We start from the raw sequence: 18,918 nt of genomic DNA, 5'->3' as shown, positions 1-18,918 counted from the left end.
GGCTGGAGAGGCGGTACGCCGAACCGGGGTGGCACCGGGGCCGAGCCACCGAGCGAGCTGCGTGGGCGGCCAAACCAGGTCGTATGCGCGTGGAGACAAAAGGTGCGGGCGGGTGGGACTCGCGAAAAAAGGGGAAGGCGGACCGGAAAACCTCTGCGAGCACGTTGTGCTCGCCGAACGTAGTATGGAAGAGAGGGAAACACCTGGCACAAGCGCCGAGACAACAAAATACTATAAACGGTGCGCAAACACGACAACTACTGAGCCGTACGGGTACGCGCATCGGCCTGATCGGCCCAGTATAAGCTTTGCGTCCTCCACAGGCTCCGTCGCAAAACTACACAAAGGATAGTGACTTTACAAGCATCAGATATTCAGCTTTTTGTAAAACTATAAGCAGGAATACAGGGGGCCGAACACTACGGTTGGAACATGTGTATGGCTGTGTATGAAACTCGCCCTCTGGAATCGTAACAAAGAATCTCACAAAAGATTGAAAACAATTTGGGGTGGTTTAGGCCAAACCACTAACCAAACTACAGGTGCAGAATTGACACGAGATGGTTCCGGAATCCGTTGCGAGAACGAAGGCACGTATCGCACATCAGGAAAAGGTCCAAGGGCGTTAGGGAGGAAAGCCAGGGGGCACCTCCACAAGGTGAGGTTTTCCTGACATAGGTTGGCAGATCAAGGGGCAAGTAGATTGTGTAGGTATACCCACACATATAGGAGGAAATTTGTGAAGACACCCCAGTCCTGTATAATTCATGACAACGGAACAAGCACAACTCTTCAACAGAATCGCTTATTTTGAATACATTCCCATCATGCACAGCTTGGGTAACTGCGCAATATACCCCTTATTATTCGACCACCTGCCTGCTCAGGACCTAGAGGTTTTAGGAATTGGCAGAACTTGATAACGCAAGACTAATATTGAGATCCAGAATCAATCGTCGACAGCAAAGCCACCTGATAGAAGCCTCCACTTGGTGCATATGTACACAGCTTATATCGTGAATCAATCTTCCGAACCCCACTCCCCCAAAATGCGTAGTGCTCCACAATAATATCGGGGGAGTGCCCGCGGCTAAACCAATAATTTAGTCCTGACCTGTTGCTGCTCGCCATGGTGTAGGCGCTTCAGCACCGCCTTTCTTTAGAGAGTTAAGCTTGTGGTATTTCCGATTTATCCACTGCGCATCAATCACCTTTTATGGCGGATTGATTGACTTGGAGAATATTACTACAACCGCCTCCAGTAGGGACCATGATAAACGAAGGGAATAACCTTACGTGTTCGTATTGTTAATCTGTCGATCTGACCGGGAGAGGTTGTTTGTGCTCGGATTTCTCCAGCTTGGTTCCCCGCAGTGAAAAGCACACGTGTACAGTAGGATGACGAAGAGAAAGAGTGATTCACGTGGACTTCAAAGTGGCTGCATATGGGGTTATGCTGTGCTGCCAACCGAACTACATATATAAAGTACGGACATATGGACTGGGTCTGACCCAAGCCTTCAACCACAAATCTCCACGATGCTGGAAAGCCACAACATCAATTCACCTGCCCCCATGTCAATTGTGATTGACCATGACATCCCTACCGGCTGCTGTCAACCCTCTGAGCGCCCTGACATACTTTTGATTTCTACTGGTGAAAACATCTGTCGACATTCGGCCAGCGATCTGACAGATTCCGAGACCCTAGTCACAACCAATTCTATTGAAACTTCTTCCATCTCACTAGCCTCTCCATCTTTGGACAAGACCAATTTAGTTACAGAAGAAATAGTCTCTAGCGAGCAGAGATTTGTTTCTCAGTTGAACCGGCTCGTCGACATATATATACCCCATTTATGCGATGTCTTTTTCAAGTCAGAAACGCCCTCTTTGGTTCGAAATATACAATCCATTCATCATTTACATTGTCGACTCGCCAATCAACTTCAGAACAATCAACACGACAGACACGCTATCTGCAAGGTTATCGTATCGCATACATCGGAGCTCATAGCACTCCATTCTGAGTTTTGGGCGGGACATTCGGGAGCCAAAGCGCTATTGACCTTGGCACAAGCTCGTGACCCAAAAAAGTGGGATTTATGGGAGAAGGAACGGGCAGCAGAGTGCTTACCAGAGGAAGATGGTAGTCTCACCCGAACGTTCGAGGGTCTTCTGATTGCACCCATTTGGCGGGTGTTTACGTACCATTTTCTGGTCGATGGGCTGAGAGACGCTTCCGAGGATGATCAAGTAAACAATGCTATCTGCGCAATGCGGTTGGTAGCAACATCGGTCGATGACACTGGTCGCCTGCGCGAGGGCGAAGCCTACACCAAGTTCATACTCGACCGCATAAAACCTGTGGAAGTGAGCACATTATTGACTCGAGATTAAAGTGGACACCATTCTGACTGAAACTTCTACAACAGGAATTTAACAACGTCAATTTTCTATGCTCCCTTGGACCTTGCGCTCGGATTGGTGCGCTAGAAGTTGTCTACCGTAAACGTACCACGCCACCTAGCGTGCTTCATGGATCAAATATCATCTCCCTCCACTCCTCAATCGGCCGTCACTTTCTGTACAAAGCACCGTGGTCAATTCATCCAAAATCTCTTAGGCGAAAGCAACTAGTTCTCTTATGGAAAGGCTACCTAGTATCGTGCAAGATTGAGGACAAACAGATGAAATACGAGCCCAAACATTGGTTCCCCCTTCGCATTGACTCTACCATCGAACCTACTTCTTCTGTTTTTCCGCATGGGGTTAGAATTACTTTCGGACGCCATGTGTTCGAATTTGGCGCTATTTGCGCTGTGGATCGCGATACTTGGCTTCATGATCTTGCCTCGCTCGGGTCAGCATTGAAAGGGGAAAAGAGTTCGCCATGGTTCCAAAATCAAGGACTTCGTGGAGTAATTTGGGTTCGAAAAGTGAACCTGAAATACTATCTCCCTGTCAAACAAAAGGACTTACAAGAGCGCTGGCGAGAGCAGTGGATGGAATCGGTGGAAAAGAAGTATGCATTGGAGAGGACAAGAGATGCACACCAAATTTTTTGAACAAGGCTCCTTAAGTTTACCCGAGGCGGATCCGCTTTTTCGCCTAGTACTCGGCGCGCCAGTGCAGTTACTCATAGGTCCACGGCAAAGCACTTGGTAGGGGCCACATTCATGCTAACCACCATCACCTACTCACACCTCTATTCGATTGAAACCACCATTTAGACAAGCATGGATGTGTTCTACCAGTTGCTCGCTCATGGATGTGTTGACCTTTCAACTGTTATGGATCCAAATAAATACTCGGATAGATCTATTGCGGGAGGAGGATTTGCTGATATCTGGAAAGGTTCGTTGCTGGATGGCACCGAAGTTGCCATTAAAGTGTGGAGATTCGACAACATAGCAGCCGATGGTCCGAAAAGTTTGAAGGTTTGTTTGTATATGCGTATGCTATATTTGCATTAGCTTAGATAAATTCTAGCGCGCCATGCGTGAAGTATACCTGTGGTCCAAGGTCCACACCCGCATATACAAGAGCTTCTGGGGGTAGTTTTATTTCAAGGTCGGGTAGGAATGGTCTCACCGTGGAGGAAGCATGGAAATCTGCGAGATTATGTAAAGAAACATACAAACGTTGACCGGTATGCCCTAGTGAGTACCAGCCATCTCCTTTTTGTTTCCCTTACCCGACCAAGCGTAGTGCCTTCAGGTTGCCAAGGGGGTGGCACATCTTCATGATAGGAACATGGTAGGGAATAGGTCATGTAATGATTATAATGAAATGATGCTAACTCGCCGCCAGGTACACGGAGACTTAAAGGCTGTAAATCTCGCAAACTTGGTCCTCGTTCTCTGAAGTGGAGAACTAACCTTTGGTACAGCCCAATATCCTGGTTTCCGAAGACCAAAACATTAAACTGGCTGACTTTGATCACGCCATCTTGCCCGATTGCACACTCGCTTTCTCCGAGACAACTAATTTAGGAGGAGGAACCCTACGCTGGATGGTATGGTTCAGTACTTTAATGCAATGACTATTACAAAGGTGTACCAATAGGCACCAGAGCTCGTTATTCCAGACGACGAAGCGCCTTGCCAAAGAAACAAAAAGACGGATGTGTATTCCCTTGGCATGGTAGGTGATACCCAATAGCGCTTCCGATGTGAACTATAGCACTAACAACCATTACTGACAGACATGTCTTGTATGTAACTCCTTTGACCGATGCAGCACTTCCCTCACGGATAAATTAGGAAATCATTACTGCGGAAATACCTTACATTGAATGTTCACAAGGCGCTATATACAAAGTCAAAGATAGGAAAAGGCACCCTAATCGCCCTCAGGAACTTCTTGGAAGTGATCGCAGTGATGCGATGTGGTCACTATTAGTACAGTGCTGGGATCATGACCCTTCAGCACGACCGACTGCGAGAGAGGTTCTAGAAAAGGTTCGTAGTGCTACAGCTTCTATTAAGATGGATGCTTATAGTGGATTTGTGATTGATATCCTTCAGCTTGAGAAACTGATAAACCAAAGCACTAGCTAGGCTTGTCAAATACGTATCCTAAGCGGCCAGGCTAATCCGTCGTGGTTGTCCACTGCCGAATGTTCTATATCGCTTGTACAACTCGTAAGGAGCTAGTTAATTTCTGCATTTTGCTGTCCCTCGCTCTCCGGACTTACCCTTCGTGATGAACTATGTATGCACACATTTTCTATTCTGCCCATGTTGAATAATTAGTGCTAGCTATAAAAACCATTGGATGCGTATATGTAACCCAGTCGAGTAGCAGAGACAGGGACTAATTTATTAAATTTGATTACCATGGGGCATCGTTCATTGTATGTTTATAATTAGTCTCTACATCGAGATTCATAGGCCTCCCATCCCTCTTTTCGATATCTCTCCGAATCTTTTCTAATAGATTCGTTGTCGTTACCCTCTCCTTTCCCGTAAATACCCCTCCCGACTATAATTACATCGCATCCGCTGTCAAAGATGACTTCCCTAGGCGTCCGATACTGTTGGCCCAATCCATCACCTTTAGTATCTAACCCAACGCCAGGAGTCAGGATAAGAAAATCCTTTTCTGAATCACTTTGAACTCCTTGACGGCTCATTGCTATGTAGCCAATTACAAAATCACTGTTTTCGTTGGCAAGACGGACAGCCGTTTTCGTGTATTCGCCCGTAGTTAATGCACCAGCAGAACTCATCTCTGCGAGTAGAAGTAGGCCTCGACCGAGAGGCTGACCAGCACGGGCGAGTCCTGATATGACACCCGGACCGGGTACGATATGAGCGTTGGTAATATGGGACCAAGAGGAGATGCGGTGTACCCCTCGAGAGTACTGTAGAGTGACTGTGTTTCCTATAGACGGGTTTGGTGTATGTAGTGTGAATAGTAACCTAGAGAGACCGACCGATGTCCGCAAATTTCCTATCTTCGAAAATTAGAAAATCATGCTTTTTGGATAGCTGTTGGAGCCGATCTACCAAGTCTTGATCGAAGTCTTCGACAATGTCTATATGGGTCTATCGCAACAAGGTCAGTGTTTTTTTGGTGTTATGATTGAGTTTAAATTGCGTATGCTTGCCTTGACTACACATACACTGGGTCCTGCCGCATCCACAATTCTCAAAAGGCTGGCCTTGGTAGTCACATCTACGCTAATGCATAGATTGGTCTTTTTCCTAGACATGGTCTCCAGAAGCGACCGAGCAGTAGGGTTGGAGAAGTTCTGTACCCGCTCTTCATAGGTATTCAAGTGGTATGGCATGTTGACTGCCCAATACCAAGAGTATGGTGATCGTTCAGAGACTATTTTACTGCTGATCAGAGAGAAGCTACTCATATGCCAGGGTCCCGAGGCGCCAGTCACGTGTTTTTCGTGCCCACCTCCACTCCACGCGTCCTCCCACTTTCTTATCACCCTACAATGAGCCATTCCGAAGATGCAGATGTGTGAGTGTAATGCTATTACCGATAATCTAGCTTCTTGACAGTGATTGTAGTCTTCGCCCTCCCACACCAGAAGTTGATGCCAAAGTCTCCGAGCTCGCGTCGCGTCTCCAGTCTTCTGCTACCCGCGACACAACAATAGGAAGTGGAAAAGATATAGATGATGGGTTCTCAGACGATGAAGATGAGGACAAACTGTTTGAGGAGCTAGAAAAAGACGAATTCGATATGTCTGGGTTAAGAGAAAAGCGGATGGAGGAACTCAAAGCCCAGTAAGTACGATGGGGTTTGGCATGATATTTATCTAATTATCCCACTTTTAGAATAGCTCAAGTTCGAGATATGAGGGAAAACGAGCATGGCCGACTTACAGAGATTACCGATGAAAAGGAAGTTATCAAGACGAGTGCGTGAGTTTTGCTTGTTTTGTCTTCATTCGTTTCTTTCCAATTGTGCCGGCAAGGGATTAATGAACTACTACGCAGAAACGAATCCCGTTGTATAATCCATTTTTACCACCGAGATTTTCGGCGATGCGATATCATGAATAAGCATCTCGAGGCAAGTTGGCAGAATGTTTCAGGATAGAATACATTACTGACATGGAATCGATAGATTCTTGCATCTCGGCACTTTAAAACACGGTTCATCAAAGTTTTTGTGGAAAATGTCCCATGGCTCGTGGAGAAGTTGCAAGTAAAAGTGCTACCTTGCGTAATTTGCTTTGTTCGGGGAGTTTCAAAAGACAGGTATGTGACTAGGGATATTCTCATAGGTTATAATGACGAATATGATGCAGGATAGTTGGGTTTGAAGAACTCGGGAATGAGGACGGTTTCAAGACCGCGAAGCTGGAGTTGAGGTTAACCCAAAGCGGTTGGTACACTAACGTTGTCTCGCTAGTTCGTTTATTCACATTACTTTGGATGTCTGCAGGTGTTATTGATAAGCCAGACGAACCCCGCCAAAAACTAGTTACCCCATTCGGGACCACTGGTATGGTTGGGTCGTCAAGCTCCAGAATTAGAGGCCGCGAAGACAGTGACGATGGTTACGACGACTGATTAGCTTGCTTTGCTGTATCCTTTAGTATGTTTTATCATATATCTGCGCCATCGATCGCATATATACATTCGCTTTGGTCACCACTGCACGTGATGTACCTCTGGACTTGGAATTTCCTCAGTCGTTCTCAACAGCGGCAACACTCCGCAACAGTTTGTTTCGCCCCTGGTTTATAAGACACCTGAGTTTAAATTTATCAGAAAGAATACTATTCGACATGGTGGGTGCTAGGTATCTTATAGTTGGAGCCAACAGGGGTATTGGCCTTGAATTTGTCAAGCAACTCGTGAGTCGACGATACATTCGAGCTCGGGCCGTGTTGACATATTAATCTGCATAGCTTGGAAAATCCGAGAGCAAGGTTTTGGTACTTACCGCAACGCTCAAACTATCGATGAGCTCAAGAAACTCTCCGAAGCTCCATCCAATAAAGACAGACTCAATCTCGTCAGACTTGACATGAATGACGAGCAAAGCTGTAAGGTCAACTTCATTTCGGGCCTCTAGTGGTCTACCTGCCCTGATATGCATCGCAATCTTTATTTATAGGATGCTGCCAACGAGGTCAGAGCCAATCTTGGGGAAATTGATATTCTCGTTGTGAATGCTGGAGCCAATGGTGGCAAGCCTCTGCTTACCGAGTACGTCTATTTTGTGACTACCCTAAACTTACAATGTCGTAACCTTTGATATCTTTCGCAGGGACATTGCCAATATTTCCAGGCTTTTTGACAACAATGTGCTTGGGCCCATTCGCGTCTGCCAGGCATTTGTTCCTCTGCTCCAGAATAGATCTACCGCAAATGGAGTACTCCCAAAGATTGCTCTGATCTCTTCCGAGAGTGGCTCAATCACCGTCTCGAAGCACGGTCGTGGGCCGGCGTATGCCATCAGCAAGGTACCCACATATAGCCTCAAAAGGAAGACAAATAGATTCTCCTCGTCTCTAATTTCCATCGTTCTAGGCTGGGTTGAACATGATGGGACGTAAGCTAGCGCATGAACTGGAATTCTCCAATGTTGCAGTGGGGCTTTTGCATCCTGGTTGGGTCCAGGTAATTATTTATTACCAATCTCATTGTCCGTTGTTCACTTATGTCCCCATATTAGACAGACATGGGGGGATCTGGAGCTATCGTCACTCCAGAAGACAGTGTTCGCGGCATGCTCCAGGTCATCGACAAGTTGGACATTGGTAATTCTGGTGGATTTTGGGATTACGAGGGAAGGAGCATCCTTGGTAAGATGATGAGGGTGGCGTGGGTATGTGGATCTAGTGCATGTATACACGTACTTCTACTGTGGAGATGTGAAGAGATCCGTGTATATCACGAGGCGAATGCACTTTTTGCGTTCTGGACCTGACAGAGACAGTCCCTTGAACGTGTTCTTTACAGATTGTACGCGAGGAGTATGTAAAGCTCCACCCATTTTTACATGTTTCCGGCCGTCCTTGACGCTTCGACGTGAAAGTTGTACCTTGTCTAGCCCTCATCTTGACCTAAGCGCTAGGCGGTTCCTGGTGCCTCCTTCGAATTCGCGATTATCGATGGAAACAACCCTCAACCGCTTGCCGCATATAACCCGACGCGACTTTCTAGTTTCGCTCCTCACCGCCCTCGTCCTCGCCCTCTTCCTGACCACCACCAGACAGACTCAGCCAGCTCCTACTGTTGCTGTTACACGACCTTTAGAAAGCTTACGACATCCACCGCCTTTACTCAAGTATGTTGACGCGTCGCGTCGCGTATCTGGAACGGATCGCTGATCAAAAAATTTTGCACATAGAATGCCCAACAACCAAGAGCGCTCTTACATCATGATCAAGCCCGACGGCGTCCAGCGCGCCCTCGTTGGTGAGATCCTCTCTCGCTTCGAGAAGCGCGGCTTCAAGATCGTCGCTCTCAAGTTGGTCCATGCCACCAAGGAGCACCTTGAGGAGCGTAAGTTGCTCTTACTAACTGTACTGGAATATCATATATCTAACCCGTTTATCCCATTCATTTCACCATAGACTACGGTGACCTCAAGGACAAGCCTTTCTTCCCCGGCCTGATCAAATACATGGTCTCTGGCCCGTTGTCGCTATCGTCATCGAGGGTCTGGATGCAGTCAAGACCGGTCGTGCTATGCTTGGTGCAACGAATCCTCTTGCCAGTGGCCCTGGTCAGTGCAAATTTGTCGCCAGTTTTGAATACACATTGACAATTTTTTTCTAATAGGAACCATCCGTGGTGACTATGCTCTTGCTGTTGGCCGTAACATTTGTCACGGCAGTGACTCATCGAAAGTGCTGAAAAGGAAATCAAGCAGTGAGCCCATTTATGCATTCTAATCTCGGGGGGGCATGGTGTGCTAACTTGGGTAATTTAGCTGGTTCCCCGAAGGCATTGTCCAGTACACTGATGACAAGGCTACCTGGATCTTCGAGTAAATGCGCATATCTACTCCTGTATACGATACAATCGTTCCATCAGTCAATGAAATAGCATAAAGTTGCAAAGTATCAGACGATCATGCGAGCCGAGTGGCGTGCTACTCAGAGTTACTCATATCTCGTTATCATTTCTTCTCGGCTTTATTCCCCCACACCGCCCTGCGCAGCCTGGCCATTTATTGTGGTGGAAGGAGGCTGATCATAAATAAAGTGCGACCAATGAGGTGCGCCGATTTGACTGGCGGCGTTCGACGTCCACATCACGTGAAGCAGGGGAAAACCTATTGCCAATGTGCCTGTCTTCTCCACTTGGCGCGGAAGGTAGGTATGGAACACGCCTTTGCCATGATGGGATATTTAGACAGTCTGCTCGGAGGTTGATCGAAACTTGTCCCTTCAATCCCCTCATCATACAAACCTTTTCCATATCTGTAACAATTGTCAGTACAGATCTCACTGGTTTAAACTCGACATTCATTTTTATTTGTTCGACATTATCCGTGATCGGGTACTCTATAGATCGGCCCGCAGCAGGATTCCAGGTGAGATCCCTCGAGGGATTGATAAACCCCACGCTGAAGTCTCTTCTTTGTTTCTTGTCCTGACTGAATCTGGACATGACGTTAATTCGACCCTGTGCCAGTACAGTATATAAACCCACCCACCCGATAACGTGTCCATTGCGAGCAACGTCTCCGGTATAAAGATGAGACTCCCATCAATTTGGCCACGCGTTGGCTTGTTCGCCATTGCCACTGCCCGCTATGCAGCAGCCGCAACTGGCGGTTCGTATTGTGGAACTGTAAGGATCCAGGTCTTTCCCAATTCAGGAATTTGCTTATCTTTCTCTAGTTGGTTTGCGTCACAGGAACTATTAGTGGCTCCGATACCATATGTAAGTTTTGTATGTGCTAATAGCGAACCCGGTCTCATTGTCGCAAAACGTAGATACCCTCAACACAACGGCCTCTTTCGCAAACGTTGGCTGGATGGCAGTGTGCGTTGATGTGCTCAACACGCGAGGTGACATCACTGATCCAAGTCAATTACAGTGGGTTTGGTGAAAGCATGGTTGGCTCGCCGATGGTAATTATGTGGGCTAATGAAGACGGAACCCTTGTGTTATCTCAGGTAAGTTGTGTTTATCAACAAACGTGGGTTGGTCAATAATTTTATGATATTTCAGAGAGAAGCAACTGGTGCGGATCAGATCTAACATTTTTTTCAAACAGTCACTCATTTTTGACCGAGTAGCCCACGCCCAGCCTCAAGTCGTGTCTACCCCTCCCCGGGTAGCCGCCATCGCTCCGACCTCAGCACACTTACGGGTCGGCTGTGTCTTTTTCATTCTCTGTTCCAGTAAGTTAATAGCTACGTCAGGCTCTTCCGATTCTTCTCTAATCCGGTTGGCAGAGCTCGGGGCAGTCCTCGGAGAGGATGATATATGCATTTGGTAGGACAAAACCAAATAGCAATAGCGTTTCGGCTACCCTGGCTCAGCACTCTGTCACCGGATCCTTCACTCTCAACCTTGCTGGTACCGTTCCAGACTCTCCCTTGATTTCTGCTTCTCCCGGTGGCACAGGCTCAGTTACCACTACTACGCTGGCGGTTCCAACTCAAAGCGGTGGTAGCGGCAGTGATACACTCACCATTCCGTACAGCGCCGCGGAGAGGAAGTTGCTCGCCCATGGCATCCTCAGCGCTCTCGGCTTCTGCTTCTTCCTCCCAATCGGCGTACTCCAGGCACGCTTCCTCAGGATCTGGTGGCCGACTTGGTTCAAGACACATTGGATTGTCCAGGCAGGGTTGGCTGGTCCCTTTATTGTCGCTGGATTTGCACTTGCCGTCAACGTAGTTCAGGAGGCTGGAATGCGGCACTTTAATGATAAACATACAGTGAGTTCTATTGGTCATGGAGTGTTCAAGTGACTCAGCCCACATTTGATTTGTAGATCATTGGATTGGTGTTGTTTTTGCTGTATGTTTGCCAAGCCCTTTATGGTCTTATCATCCACATAGTCAAAGATCCTTATCGTCGTCGCCGCCCCGCTCAGAACTATGGACATGCAATCCTTGGATTGGCTATCATCGCGCTATCGCTGTATCAAGTATGGCTCGGCTTCAACCACGAGTGGCCGTCGACGACTGGTCGTGACCGGCCTGCTCAAGGTTTGAGGACCTTCTGGATAATTTGGGTTGTGGTAAGTCATAGAATTTTCAGCCCTACTTTCCGTGGGCTTATCTATCTACTCTAGGTTCTTGGAGCTGCTTATATTATTGGCTTGGCCCTTCTCCCCAAGCAATACAAGGCTGAGAGATACGCCGTTCAAGACGGCGGCAAGAACGTAGGCTACTCTGCTTCTGACGTCAATGTTCATCCAATGAGCACGCGTGGAGCTTAATGAGTCTTTATGTACTAGTGATGTACTAGTGATGTAACATTTGGATATTGGTGTCCATGTTAGGAACTTCATCGGTTCAAATATGGCCTGGGTCGTTGACACCTGCTGTTTCGTTAGTTACTATGTGTCTGTTTCGTAATATATACCTGGGGAATTTCATGCAAGCGATAATGGCGTGCTTCCACAATATTTTTGACCAAGCCCGAGACTACCGGTACCAGCCGCACGTACATGAAGTCACAAGAGGGTTGGCCTCGACCAATGGTCTGCGTTGCCGCAATACTGATACCGAGTTGAGAGAGTCAGATTCTCCGAGTTTGATCGTTCGCCGGCACTCACGTGGGACAGGCACACTTTGAACTTCATCTTAGCAGCTTGTTTGAGGTTCTACATTTGGACTCGCTAAACACGCTTAATTATAATTCTATTGATAATCAATAGGGGGCAATGAGGTCTTTTACTTGTACTCTCCATTTTTGCGATCGTTCGAGTGCAAGAAGCTTGCTTTGTTTCCCTGCCCCTTGCGACATCATCGAATCTATGATTGCCTTTGCCTTTATGTCTCTACGACTAGTTCAAATCTATATGATAAGCTGGTTCCCTTCCAACCAGAGTACTCATACAACGATCCGGGCACCCCATTCCGGGCTTCTTTTGCCAAAGAATCGGGCATTAGTTTCGACAACTCGCCGACCGAGTCCCCGAAACTCTACCGTACTTGTCACCATACGCGCGATAGACTTCTTTCCGAGGTTATTCACATTGATTTACATAGAACTGAAAACTTAAAGCCCTACTACATCACTGTAGCCATGTGACACTCATATTCTTGCCTGCCGTTTCCTGGACAAGTCACAAGCTCGGCTTTGGTCTTCTAGTTTGCCGAATTGAACCCGAGTAATCCAATGATAGCCCTGTTATTGTCGTTTAAAGTAAGTATGTCTACCTAGTTACTAGCCATGGCGATTGGTAAATTGGTGAAATTGGTGACACCTATCGTCCCGACCAAGCCGCTCGGAGTTATGTCTGAATATCTCTCTATCAACGGTGATGCATAGGGTTGAGCTGGATGTATATAACCCAGCTTATGGGGATGAATTCATGACAATTCACTCCCCTTCACTCTCTACTTGGTTCTGAATAACGGCGACCATGCTGGGTCGCCTTATCCTCTCTCTCATTCCCCTCGTGGGAGCAGGTGAGCACTTCAGTTGGACCCGTAAACTCTGTGTCACTTACCATATGCAATAGCGTTCTCACAACAAAGTGGTGCATGGACTGATCCAGCCACTGGCATTCCATTCCAATCCTACGTCGATCCCGTTCACGGCATCCGCCTTAGCACCGCGTTCCCTTCGGCCGCTTCCCCTACTGAATTTGTTGGAGAAATCGTTGCTCCGATTTCCTCGAAATGGGTTGGTTGGTCTCTTGGTGGAGGCATGAACAGCAATCTGCTCTTGGTTGCGTGGCCAAATGGCAATTCAATCGTGGCTTCAACTCGTATGTCTACGTGAGTATATTTCAACTACATCGTAAACAGTCTCTAAAAGGTTTCGAGGTTAGAGGTTATACTATGCCCACTGTCATCTCCGGCTTTACGCTCACTACCATTACTGCTGGATCGGGTGTCAATGCTACTCACTGGAAATGGCTCTTCCGTGCCAGGGATGCACATCGTGGACGTGAGTATTGCTCTTTATATATATTTCAGAATCCATAATGAATAACCTTATTTCCAGTGGTGCCAATGGTGTTACTCAAATGATAACGAATGGCGTTCAAGTTTTGGTTGGGCTCAGGGAACCACTGCACCAGCTACACCTGCTAGCTCGTCGTCGACATTCACAGACATCAGACTTGTGAGTCATCAAAACTGCTCCTAAATTATTACCAACTCTGATGCGTTCACAAAGTTGGTATGTGGGGACACAACACCGCCGATGCGCACTACAGCAACTACGATGATTTCCTGGATGGGAGTGTTACGCCACCGACTACTACAACTGGCCCAACAACTACAGCCGGTCCAACTACAACAGCCGGCCCTGTCGTTACAGCCACGCCGTATGACTATATCGTTGTTGGTGCCGGAGCAGCCGGTATCATTGTTGCGGACCGTCTCTCGGAAGCTGGAAAGAATGTTTTGTTGATCGAACGGTACGTCCTCAAAAATTCAGCTACGGAAAAATACTTATCATTGTGATAGTGGTGGCCCTAGTACTGCAGAGACAGGAGGCAAAGAAGTTCCGCCCTGGCCGAGCAAAACAAGCGTATGAATTACTTCTAATGGTGTGATTTCGCTTGCTCATTGATCCCCGATTAGCTCACCAAATTCGATATCCCCGGTCTGTTCGAGTCCATGTTCTCAGGATCGTTACCATACTGGTGGTGTGATGGTCAGTTGAAGTGGGGCTTGTCATCGATTTGTTCGCTGACGTAATAATGTCCAGACGTCCAGCCATTCGCAGGTTGTCTTATCGGCGGTGGTGCAGCTATTAACGGACTGTATGTTAAAAATCTGTCTAAGAGAAGATCGATCTAACTCTTTTATAGACTCTACTGGTACCCAACTGATACTGAGTGGTCCACTTCAAATGGTTGGCCAAGTGGATGGCAGATACCGAACGCTGCACTTGAAAAGGTCAAGGCTAGACTGCCTGCAACAGATACCCCGTCGACGGATGGAAAACGTTACCTCACTCAAGTGTATGATGTTGTCAAGTCTATCTTGGACAAGCAGAACTATTCCGCGACCACTATCAACAATAATCCCAACGCGAAAGACCATGTATATGGTCACCCAGGCTACTATGTGAGTATATCCAGTAATAAACGGTACTAGTCTCTGAGCCTCGCTGGTTTGTAATAGATCAAGGGCGGAAAACGCACTGGTCCTATGGATACGTATCTCAAGACGGCCAAGGCTCGATCCAACTTCAAGCTTCTCACCAACACCAAGGTTCTCTCCGTCATTCGCAATGGCGCTCAGATCACAGGTGTTCAAACCGATAACAACTCCAGTACGTGTCTCCAACCTCTTCTTGGTCATGCACATGTTTATATGCGCTATGTAGTCAACGGGAACGGAGTCATCCAGCTTACCTCGAAGGGCCGTGTTTCTATCTGCGGGACCTTTTGGAACGGCAAAGATTCTGTTCGGGTCGGGCATTGGTCCATCTGACCAGATCTCGTACTTTGCTGCGAACTCCAGTACGTGTCTCCAACCTCTTCTTGGTCATGCACATGTTTATGCTATGTAGTCAACGGGAACGGAGTCATCCACTTACCTCGAAGGCCGTGTTATTCTATCTGCGGGACCTTTTGGAACGGCAAAGATTCTGTTCGGGTCGGGCATTGGTCCATCTGACCAGATCTCGTACTTTGCTGCGAACTCCGCTCTGTCCAAGTACCTTCCACCTTCGTCACAGTACATCAATCTTCCGGTCGGCATGAACGTCAAGGACAACCCATCGGTCAACCTGGTCTTCACCCACCCTAGCGTCGACTCTTATGACAACTGGGAGCCTATTGGTCGAGCCCACGCACTGCTGATGCAAATCTATACGTTCAGAGCCAGTCGGGTGTCTTGCTGGTTCCTCGCCCCGAATCACTTTTGGCGCGCATACGGTGGCTCTGATGGCAAGACTCGCTATGTCCAGGGTACTTCCCGTCCAGGAGCTTGCTGCTTCACCCCAATATACCCCTACAATACAACGGCGCAGTTCACTATCACAATGTACCTTTCCACCGGCCTCACTTCGGTCGGCCGTATCGGTGAGTTTTTTAATCAGGTAACATTCGAAACTCAATTGACGAACCCTTCCCAGGTGTTAATGATGCGTCTTTGAGAATGCGTGCAATTACCAAGCCTGGTTCACGGGATCCCGTCGACAAGGCCGTCATGGTAAATGCCATCAACGATGTGCTTTCTACATACAAGCAGGTCCCCAATCTCGCGCTGATCTCCCCCCGACAACGTTACTTCTATCGAAACCCACGTCACCCAGAGGTAGATTTCTTCCAACCACTGGGTCGGTTCGACCAAGATTGGTACCAGCTCCTCGAGCTCGGTCGTCGACGCCAACACCAAGGTGTGGAACACAAACAACTTGTTCGTTGTCGACTCGGGTATCATACCTGGCATGCCAATGGGCAACCCTCAAGGAGCCATCTTCGTGATGGCCGAGAATGCGGTGACGAAGATTTTGGCCCTATCTGGTGGAGCTTAGATGGATTTGGTGCTCTCAACTGTACATGTAATTTGTTAGGCTGGCTGATGAATACGCAATCATTTTACAATCCCCGAAGAGTGATAAGCTTGGACTAAATTATCCAATCAAAGCATCGAGATAGGAGTACGAGGGAATCGCTTAGAACCGGCATCCAGTCTCGATGTTAACATATACTATGGGATCGTAATAAAATGTTAACTCGGTGAAACAAAAGCAACTGACGAATGCGAACATAATCAATCCAGGGAAGACATGTTATAATAATTTCAGGGTGGGTTTGATGTACTTGCTGCTTGTTAATGAGGCTAAAATGAGCAAAAGTAAATAATAGACTCTGGCTGTTATTCGTTTTGTGGGCTCCTTGGGTGCCCCTTCTGGGTTGCGGCAACAGCGCATTCACACATACGCGGGATAACCGCGTTTCTCTTGACTATTCATAGTCTGTGTTACTCAAGCTGGCCAGACGGTTAGCGCATGTGCGTGAATATAGAGTATAGCTGAACGCTGGGGAAGGTGCAGTTTCTGGGCAAGACATCTAACCGAGGTCCCCCTGGCCTGTGTTTAACTCAGCTCGGTGATAAAGCTGCTAAGTCTGTTACTGATAAGGATGAAACAATTCCGACAAGCAAACCTTTAAAGGTTTGTCACGAGATGTTTCAGTATGTCACGTGACAAGACTTTTTTGGTACACTCAAGACCAGATACACACGACTTTCAATCTTTTGATTCGCGATTACCGGCGATTATCGTGAAGCTATGTTATGATCCCAGCTGTAGGCTCACAGGCGAGGAGGTGAGGCGGGAATTGGTCCGAAGAAAATTCTCCGCGGCTCCCTTCCCCACAGTCCCAGTCCCGGTCCCAAGAGCGTGAGTCCGGGTTCCGAGCGCCGAGTGTTCCCGATTTTCAATCGTGTCAAACCTGGGGTATTTAAATCCCCCAAAACGCCCCTGCCCTTCTGCATCCAACCCCCACTCATGTCTACCCTAGCCATGGTTCTCGGTGCTGCTCGCAAGTCTCTTTTCCAGAGACCTGGTTCGCTGTTGAGGTGAGTTTCAGCCGGTGCTAGGCGAGCATCAGTTGATAGAGCTCCTGTAGGCGATCCCCATTTACGCCGTTGTTGTCGGTGCAGTCGGCGGTGCTGGATGTACATGACTCGTTTGGCTACTCGCCCTGACAGTAAGTTTTCTCCTATGCTCCAAGTCTGAAACAAACTAATATGAATTTGAAGTCGTCTGGGACCCGCCGCAACAACCCTACCCCCTGGATGTCCGTCGAGCAGGGCATGCAGACTAAGCTGATGAGCGTCAACCAGAAGTTCGACAAAGTGTACGTCTTGTTTTATATTCTTTCATATCTTTCCCTTTTTCGTCCGCGCGTTCGCTCACTTTTTCCTATTGCGGAATCCAATCTTACGCCCTTAACGCGTTTCCCGTTTTCAGTTGGACGCGCTCTCTTAGCCCAACTCGATATCGCTCTCATCCCGCATGGAAGAGTCGCTGATCCTTTCTACGTGATTTGTCTATAGGTGGTCTCGCGATCGCTTCTGAGTGCGCTGTCGTATTTATTCTGCTCTCGTCGGTGCTTTAGACTGGATAGACTAGTACAATGCTAGATGTAATACGTAGACTCTGTCAAATCCAGTTATTTTTTCTTATTCACATACCACTCAGTTTGCATACGTCTGTCTGTCGAACCATGGGAATCTCATGACCATCCCCAACCCGCGGCCGTAAATTTCTGTCAGTAAATGATGACTAATCATCCCAGAGTCATTCGAAAATCCCATCCCTGTCGATCATCATGCCACCACGGCCCTGTGAACTCTGCCATACAACTCGTGCGATTCTCAAGCGTCCCAAACAGGCCAACAGATATGTAAAGATTGCTTTTTCAAAGTTTTTGAACCGAGGTATGTGTGGGCAATAGGTCCGCTCGATTCTTCGAGTTTATTAAAGAAGGATGGATGCAGGTCCACAACACCATTGTCGATGGCCAACTTTCAAACCGGGCGATCGTGTGGCTATCGGTGCATCGGGAGGAAAGGGTGAGCGATTGCATGATTGAACAGACTGGAGCTCGGGCTAAAACGGGGGGCAAGATTCGACTGTTCTGGCGCATTGTATGAAGGTCTTGAATGACCGGTATAATTATGGCCTGGAATTGTTCCTTCTATCAATCGACGAGGGAATCAGGGTACAGGGACGATTCCCTCGAGGTCTGTCATCTTACTTTCCACCAGCCGATCGACTTGGACTTACGACCACCTAGACAGTCAAGAGGAACCAGCAGCAGTACGACCTTCCGCTAAAAATACTTTCTTATGACGAGCTCTATGGCTGGACGATGGACAAAATTGTAGAGCAAGTTGGGAGAAAGAACAATTGTACATACCTCCTTCCCCGGTTCGATGAGTCAGTGCTAATGAGTCTTGATATAGGTACCTTTTGTGGTGTATTCCGTCGTCAGGCCTTGGATCGCGGAGCCGCTCAACTTGGGGTAGACCATATAGTTACAGGCCACAACGCAGACGACATCGCAGAAACGGTTCTCATGAATAGTTGCGTTCACCTTTTGTACTCTTTTTTCGTTGACTAACGCCCGAGATTGAATCAGTTTGAGGCGATATTGCCCGGCTGGGCCGATGTACCCAAATCACTACCCAATCCGAAGACACAATAGCGCTCTAAACCATTCAAATACGCATACGAGAAGGAGATCGTACTTTATGCGCATTTCAAGAAACTGGACTATTTTTCGACTGAATGCATTTATTCTCCGGATGCGTATCGGGGCCACGCT

At 47.6% G+C, this 18,918-nt stretch overlaps 7 protein-coding genes across 7 annotated transcripts; 6 read left to right on the top strand and 1 right to left on the bottom strand.

Moving 5' to 3' along the window:
• Window positions 1-1,539: 1,539 nt before the first annotated feature.
• On the top strand, window positions 1,540-4,562 carry RhiXN_04282 (Tyrosine kinase domain-containing protein; the record flags this gene model as incomplete). The annotated part of the gene is made up of 10 exons (XM_043324099.1): window positions 1,540-2,373; window positions 2,436-3,025; window positions 3,074-3,164; window positions 3,234-3,440; window positions 3,712-3,759; window positions 3,814-3,834; window positions 3,893-4,018; window positions 4,069-4,146; window positions 4,208-4,216; window positions 4,266-4,562. The coding sequence occupies 10 exons, from the start codon at window positions 1,540-1,542 to the stop codon at window positions 4,560-4,562; spliced, it is 2,301 nt and encodes a 766-aa protein (XP_043176518.1).
• A 308-nt stretch (window positions 4,563-4,870) lies between these two features.
• On the bottom strand, window positions 4,871-5,797 carry RhiXN_04281 (orotidine-5'-phosphate decarboxylase; the record flags this gene model as incomplete). The annotated part of the gene is made up of 3 exons (XM_043324098.1): window positions 4,871-5,388; window positions 5,441-5,552; window positions 5,630-5,797. 3 exons carry the CDS (start codon window positions 5,795-5,797, stop codon window positions 4,871-4,873), a joined length of 798 nt encoding a protein of 265 aa, XP_043176517.1.
• Window positions 5,798-5,956: 159 nt separating this feature from the next.
• Window positions 5,957-9,478, top strand: RhiXN_04280 (short chain dehydrogenase; the record flags this gene model as incomplete). The annotated part of the gene is made up of 16 exons (XM_043324097.1): window positions 5,957-5,982; window positions 6,033-6,251; window positions 6,303-6,389; window positions 6,779-6,855; window positions 6,916-6,975; window positions 7,385-7,527; window positions 7,594-7,685; window positions 7,747-7,942; window positions 8,010-8,099; window positions 8,155-8,284; window positions 8,646-8,769; window positions 8,833-8,987; window positions 9,076-9,210; window positions 9,267-9,295; window positions 9,346-9,356; window positions 9,418-9,478. The coding sequence occupies 16 exons, from the start codon at window positions 5,957-5,959 to the stop codon at window positions 9,476-9,478; spliced, it is 1,635 nt and encodes a 544-aa protein (XP_043176516.1).
• A 709-nt stretch (window positions 9,479-10,187) lies between these two features.
• RhiXN_04279 (cytochrome b561 domain-containing protein) lies at window positions 10,188-11,886 on the top strand (the record flags this gene model as incomplete). The annotated part of the gene is made up of 10 exons (XM_043324096.1): window positions 10,188-10,283; window positions 10,334-10,376; window positions 10,430-10,478; window positions 10,534-10,612; window positions 10,668-10,680; window positions 10,736-10,840; window positions 10,895-10,934; window positions 10,960-11,380; window positions 11,437-11,685; window positions 11,740-11,886. 10 exons carry the CDS (start codon window positions 10,188-10,190, stop codon window positions 11,884-11,886), a joined length of 1,242 nt encoding a protein of 413 aa, XP_043176515.1.
• Window positions 11,887-13,038: 1,152 nt separating this feature from the next.
• RhiXN_04278 (GMC oxidoreductase) lies at window positions 13,039-16,115 on the top strand (the record flags this gene model as incomplete). The annotated part of the gene is made up of 13 exons (XM_043324095.1): window positions 13,039-13,084; window positions 13,138-13,396; window positions 13,450-13,568; window positions 13,800-14,043; window positions 14,093-14,156; window positions 14,210-14,282; window positions 14,337-14,391; window positions 14,440-14,698; window positions 14,756-14,906; window positions 14,961-15,046; window positions 15,147-15,660; window positions 15,714-15,895; window positions 15,933-16,115. 13 exons carry the CDS (start codon window positions 13,039-13,041, stop codon window positions 16,113-16,115), a joined length of 2,235 nt encoding a protein of 744 aa, XP_043176514.1.
• Window positions 16,116-17,093: 978 nt separating this feature from the next.
• On the top strand, window positions 17,094-17,412 carry RhiXN_04277 (uncharacterized protein; the record flags this gene model as incomplete). The annotated part of the gene is made up of 3 exons (XM_043324094.1): window positions 17,094-17,164; window positions 17,204-17,295; window positions 17,348-17,412. 3 exons carry the CDS (start codon window positions 17,094-17,096, stop codon window positions 17,410-17,412), a joined length of 228 nt encoding a protein of 75 aa, XP_043176513.1.
• A 507-nt stretch (window positions 17,413-17,919) lies between these two features.
• RhiXN_04276 (uncharacterized protein) lies at window positions 17,920-18,798 on the top strand (the record flags this gene model as incomplete). The annotated part of the gene is made up of 6 exons (XM_043324093.1): window positions 17,920-18,028; window positions 18,089-18,163; window positions 18,218-18,334; window positions 18,392-18,502; window positions 18,557-18,663; window positions 18,733-18,798. 6 exons carry the CDS (start codon window positions 17,920-17,922, stop codon window positions 18,796-18,798), a joined length of 585 nt encoding a protein of 194 aa, XP_043176512.1.
• Between the last annotated feature and the right edge of the window lie 120 nt (window positions 18,799-18,918).

This window comes from Rhizoctonia solani, chromosome 1 (genome assembly GCF_016906535.1).
Source record: "Rhizoctonia solani chromosome 1, complete sequence".
NCBI lineage: Eukaryota > Fungi > Basidiomycota > Agaricomycetes > Cantharellales > Ceratobasidiaceae > Rhizoctonia > Rhizoctonia solani.
Note: the sequence above shows the minus strand (reverse complement) of the source record. Positions and strands in the feature narration are given on the sequence as shown.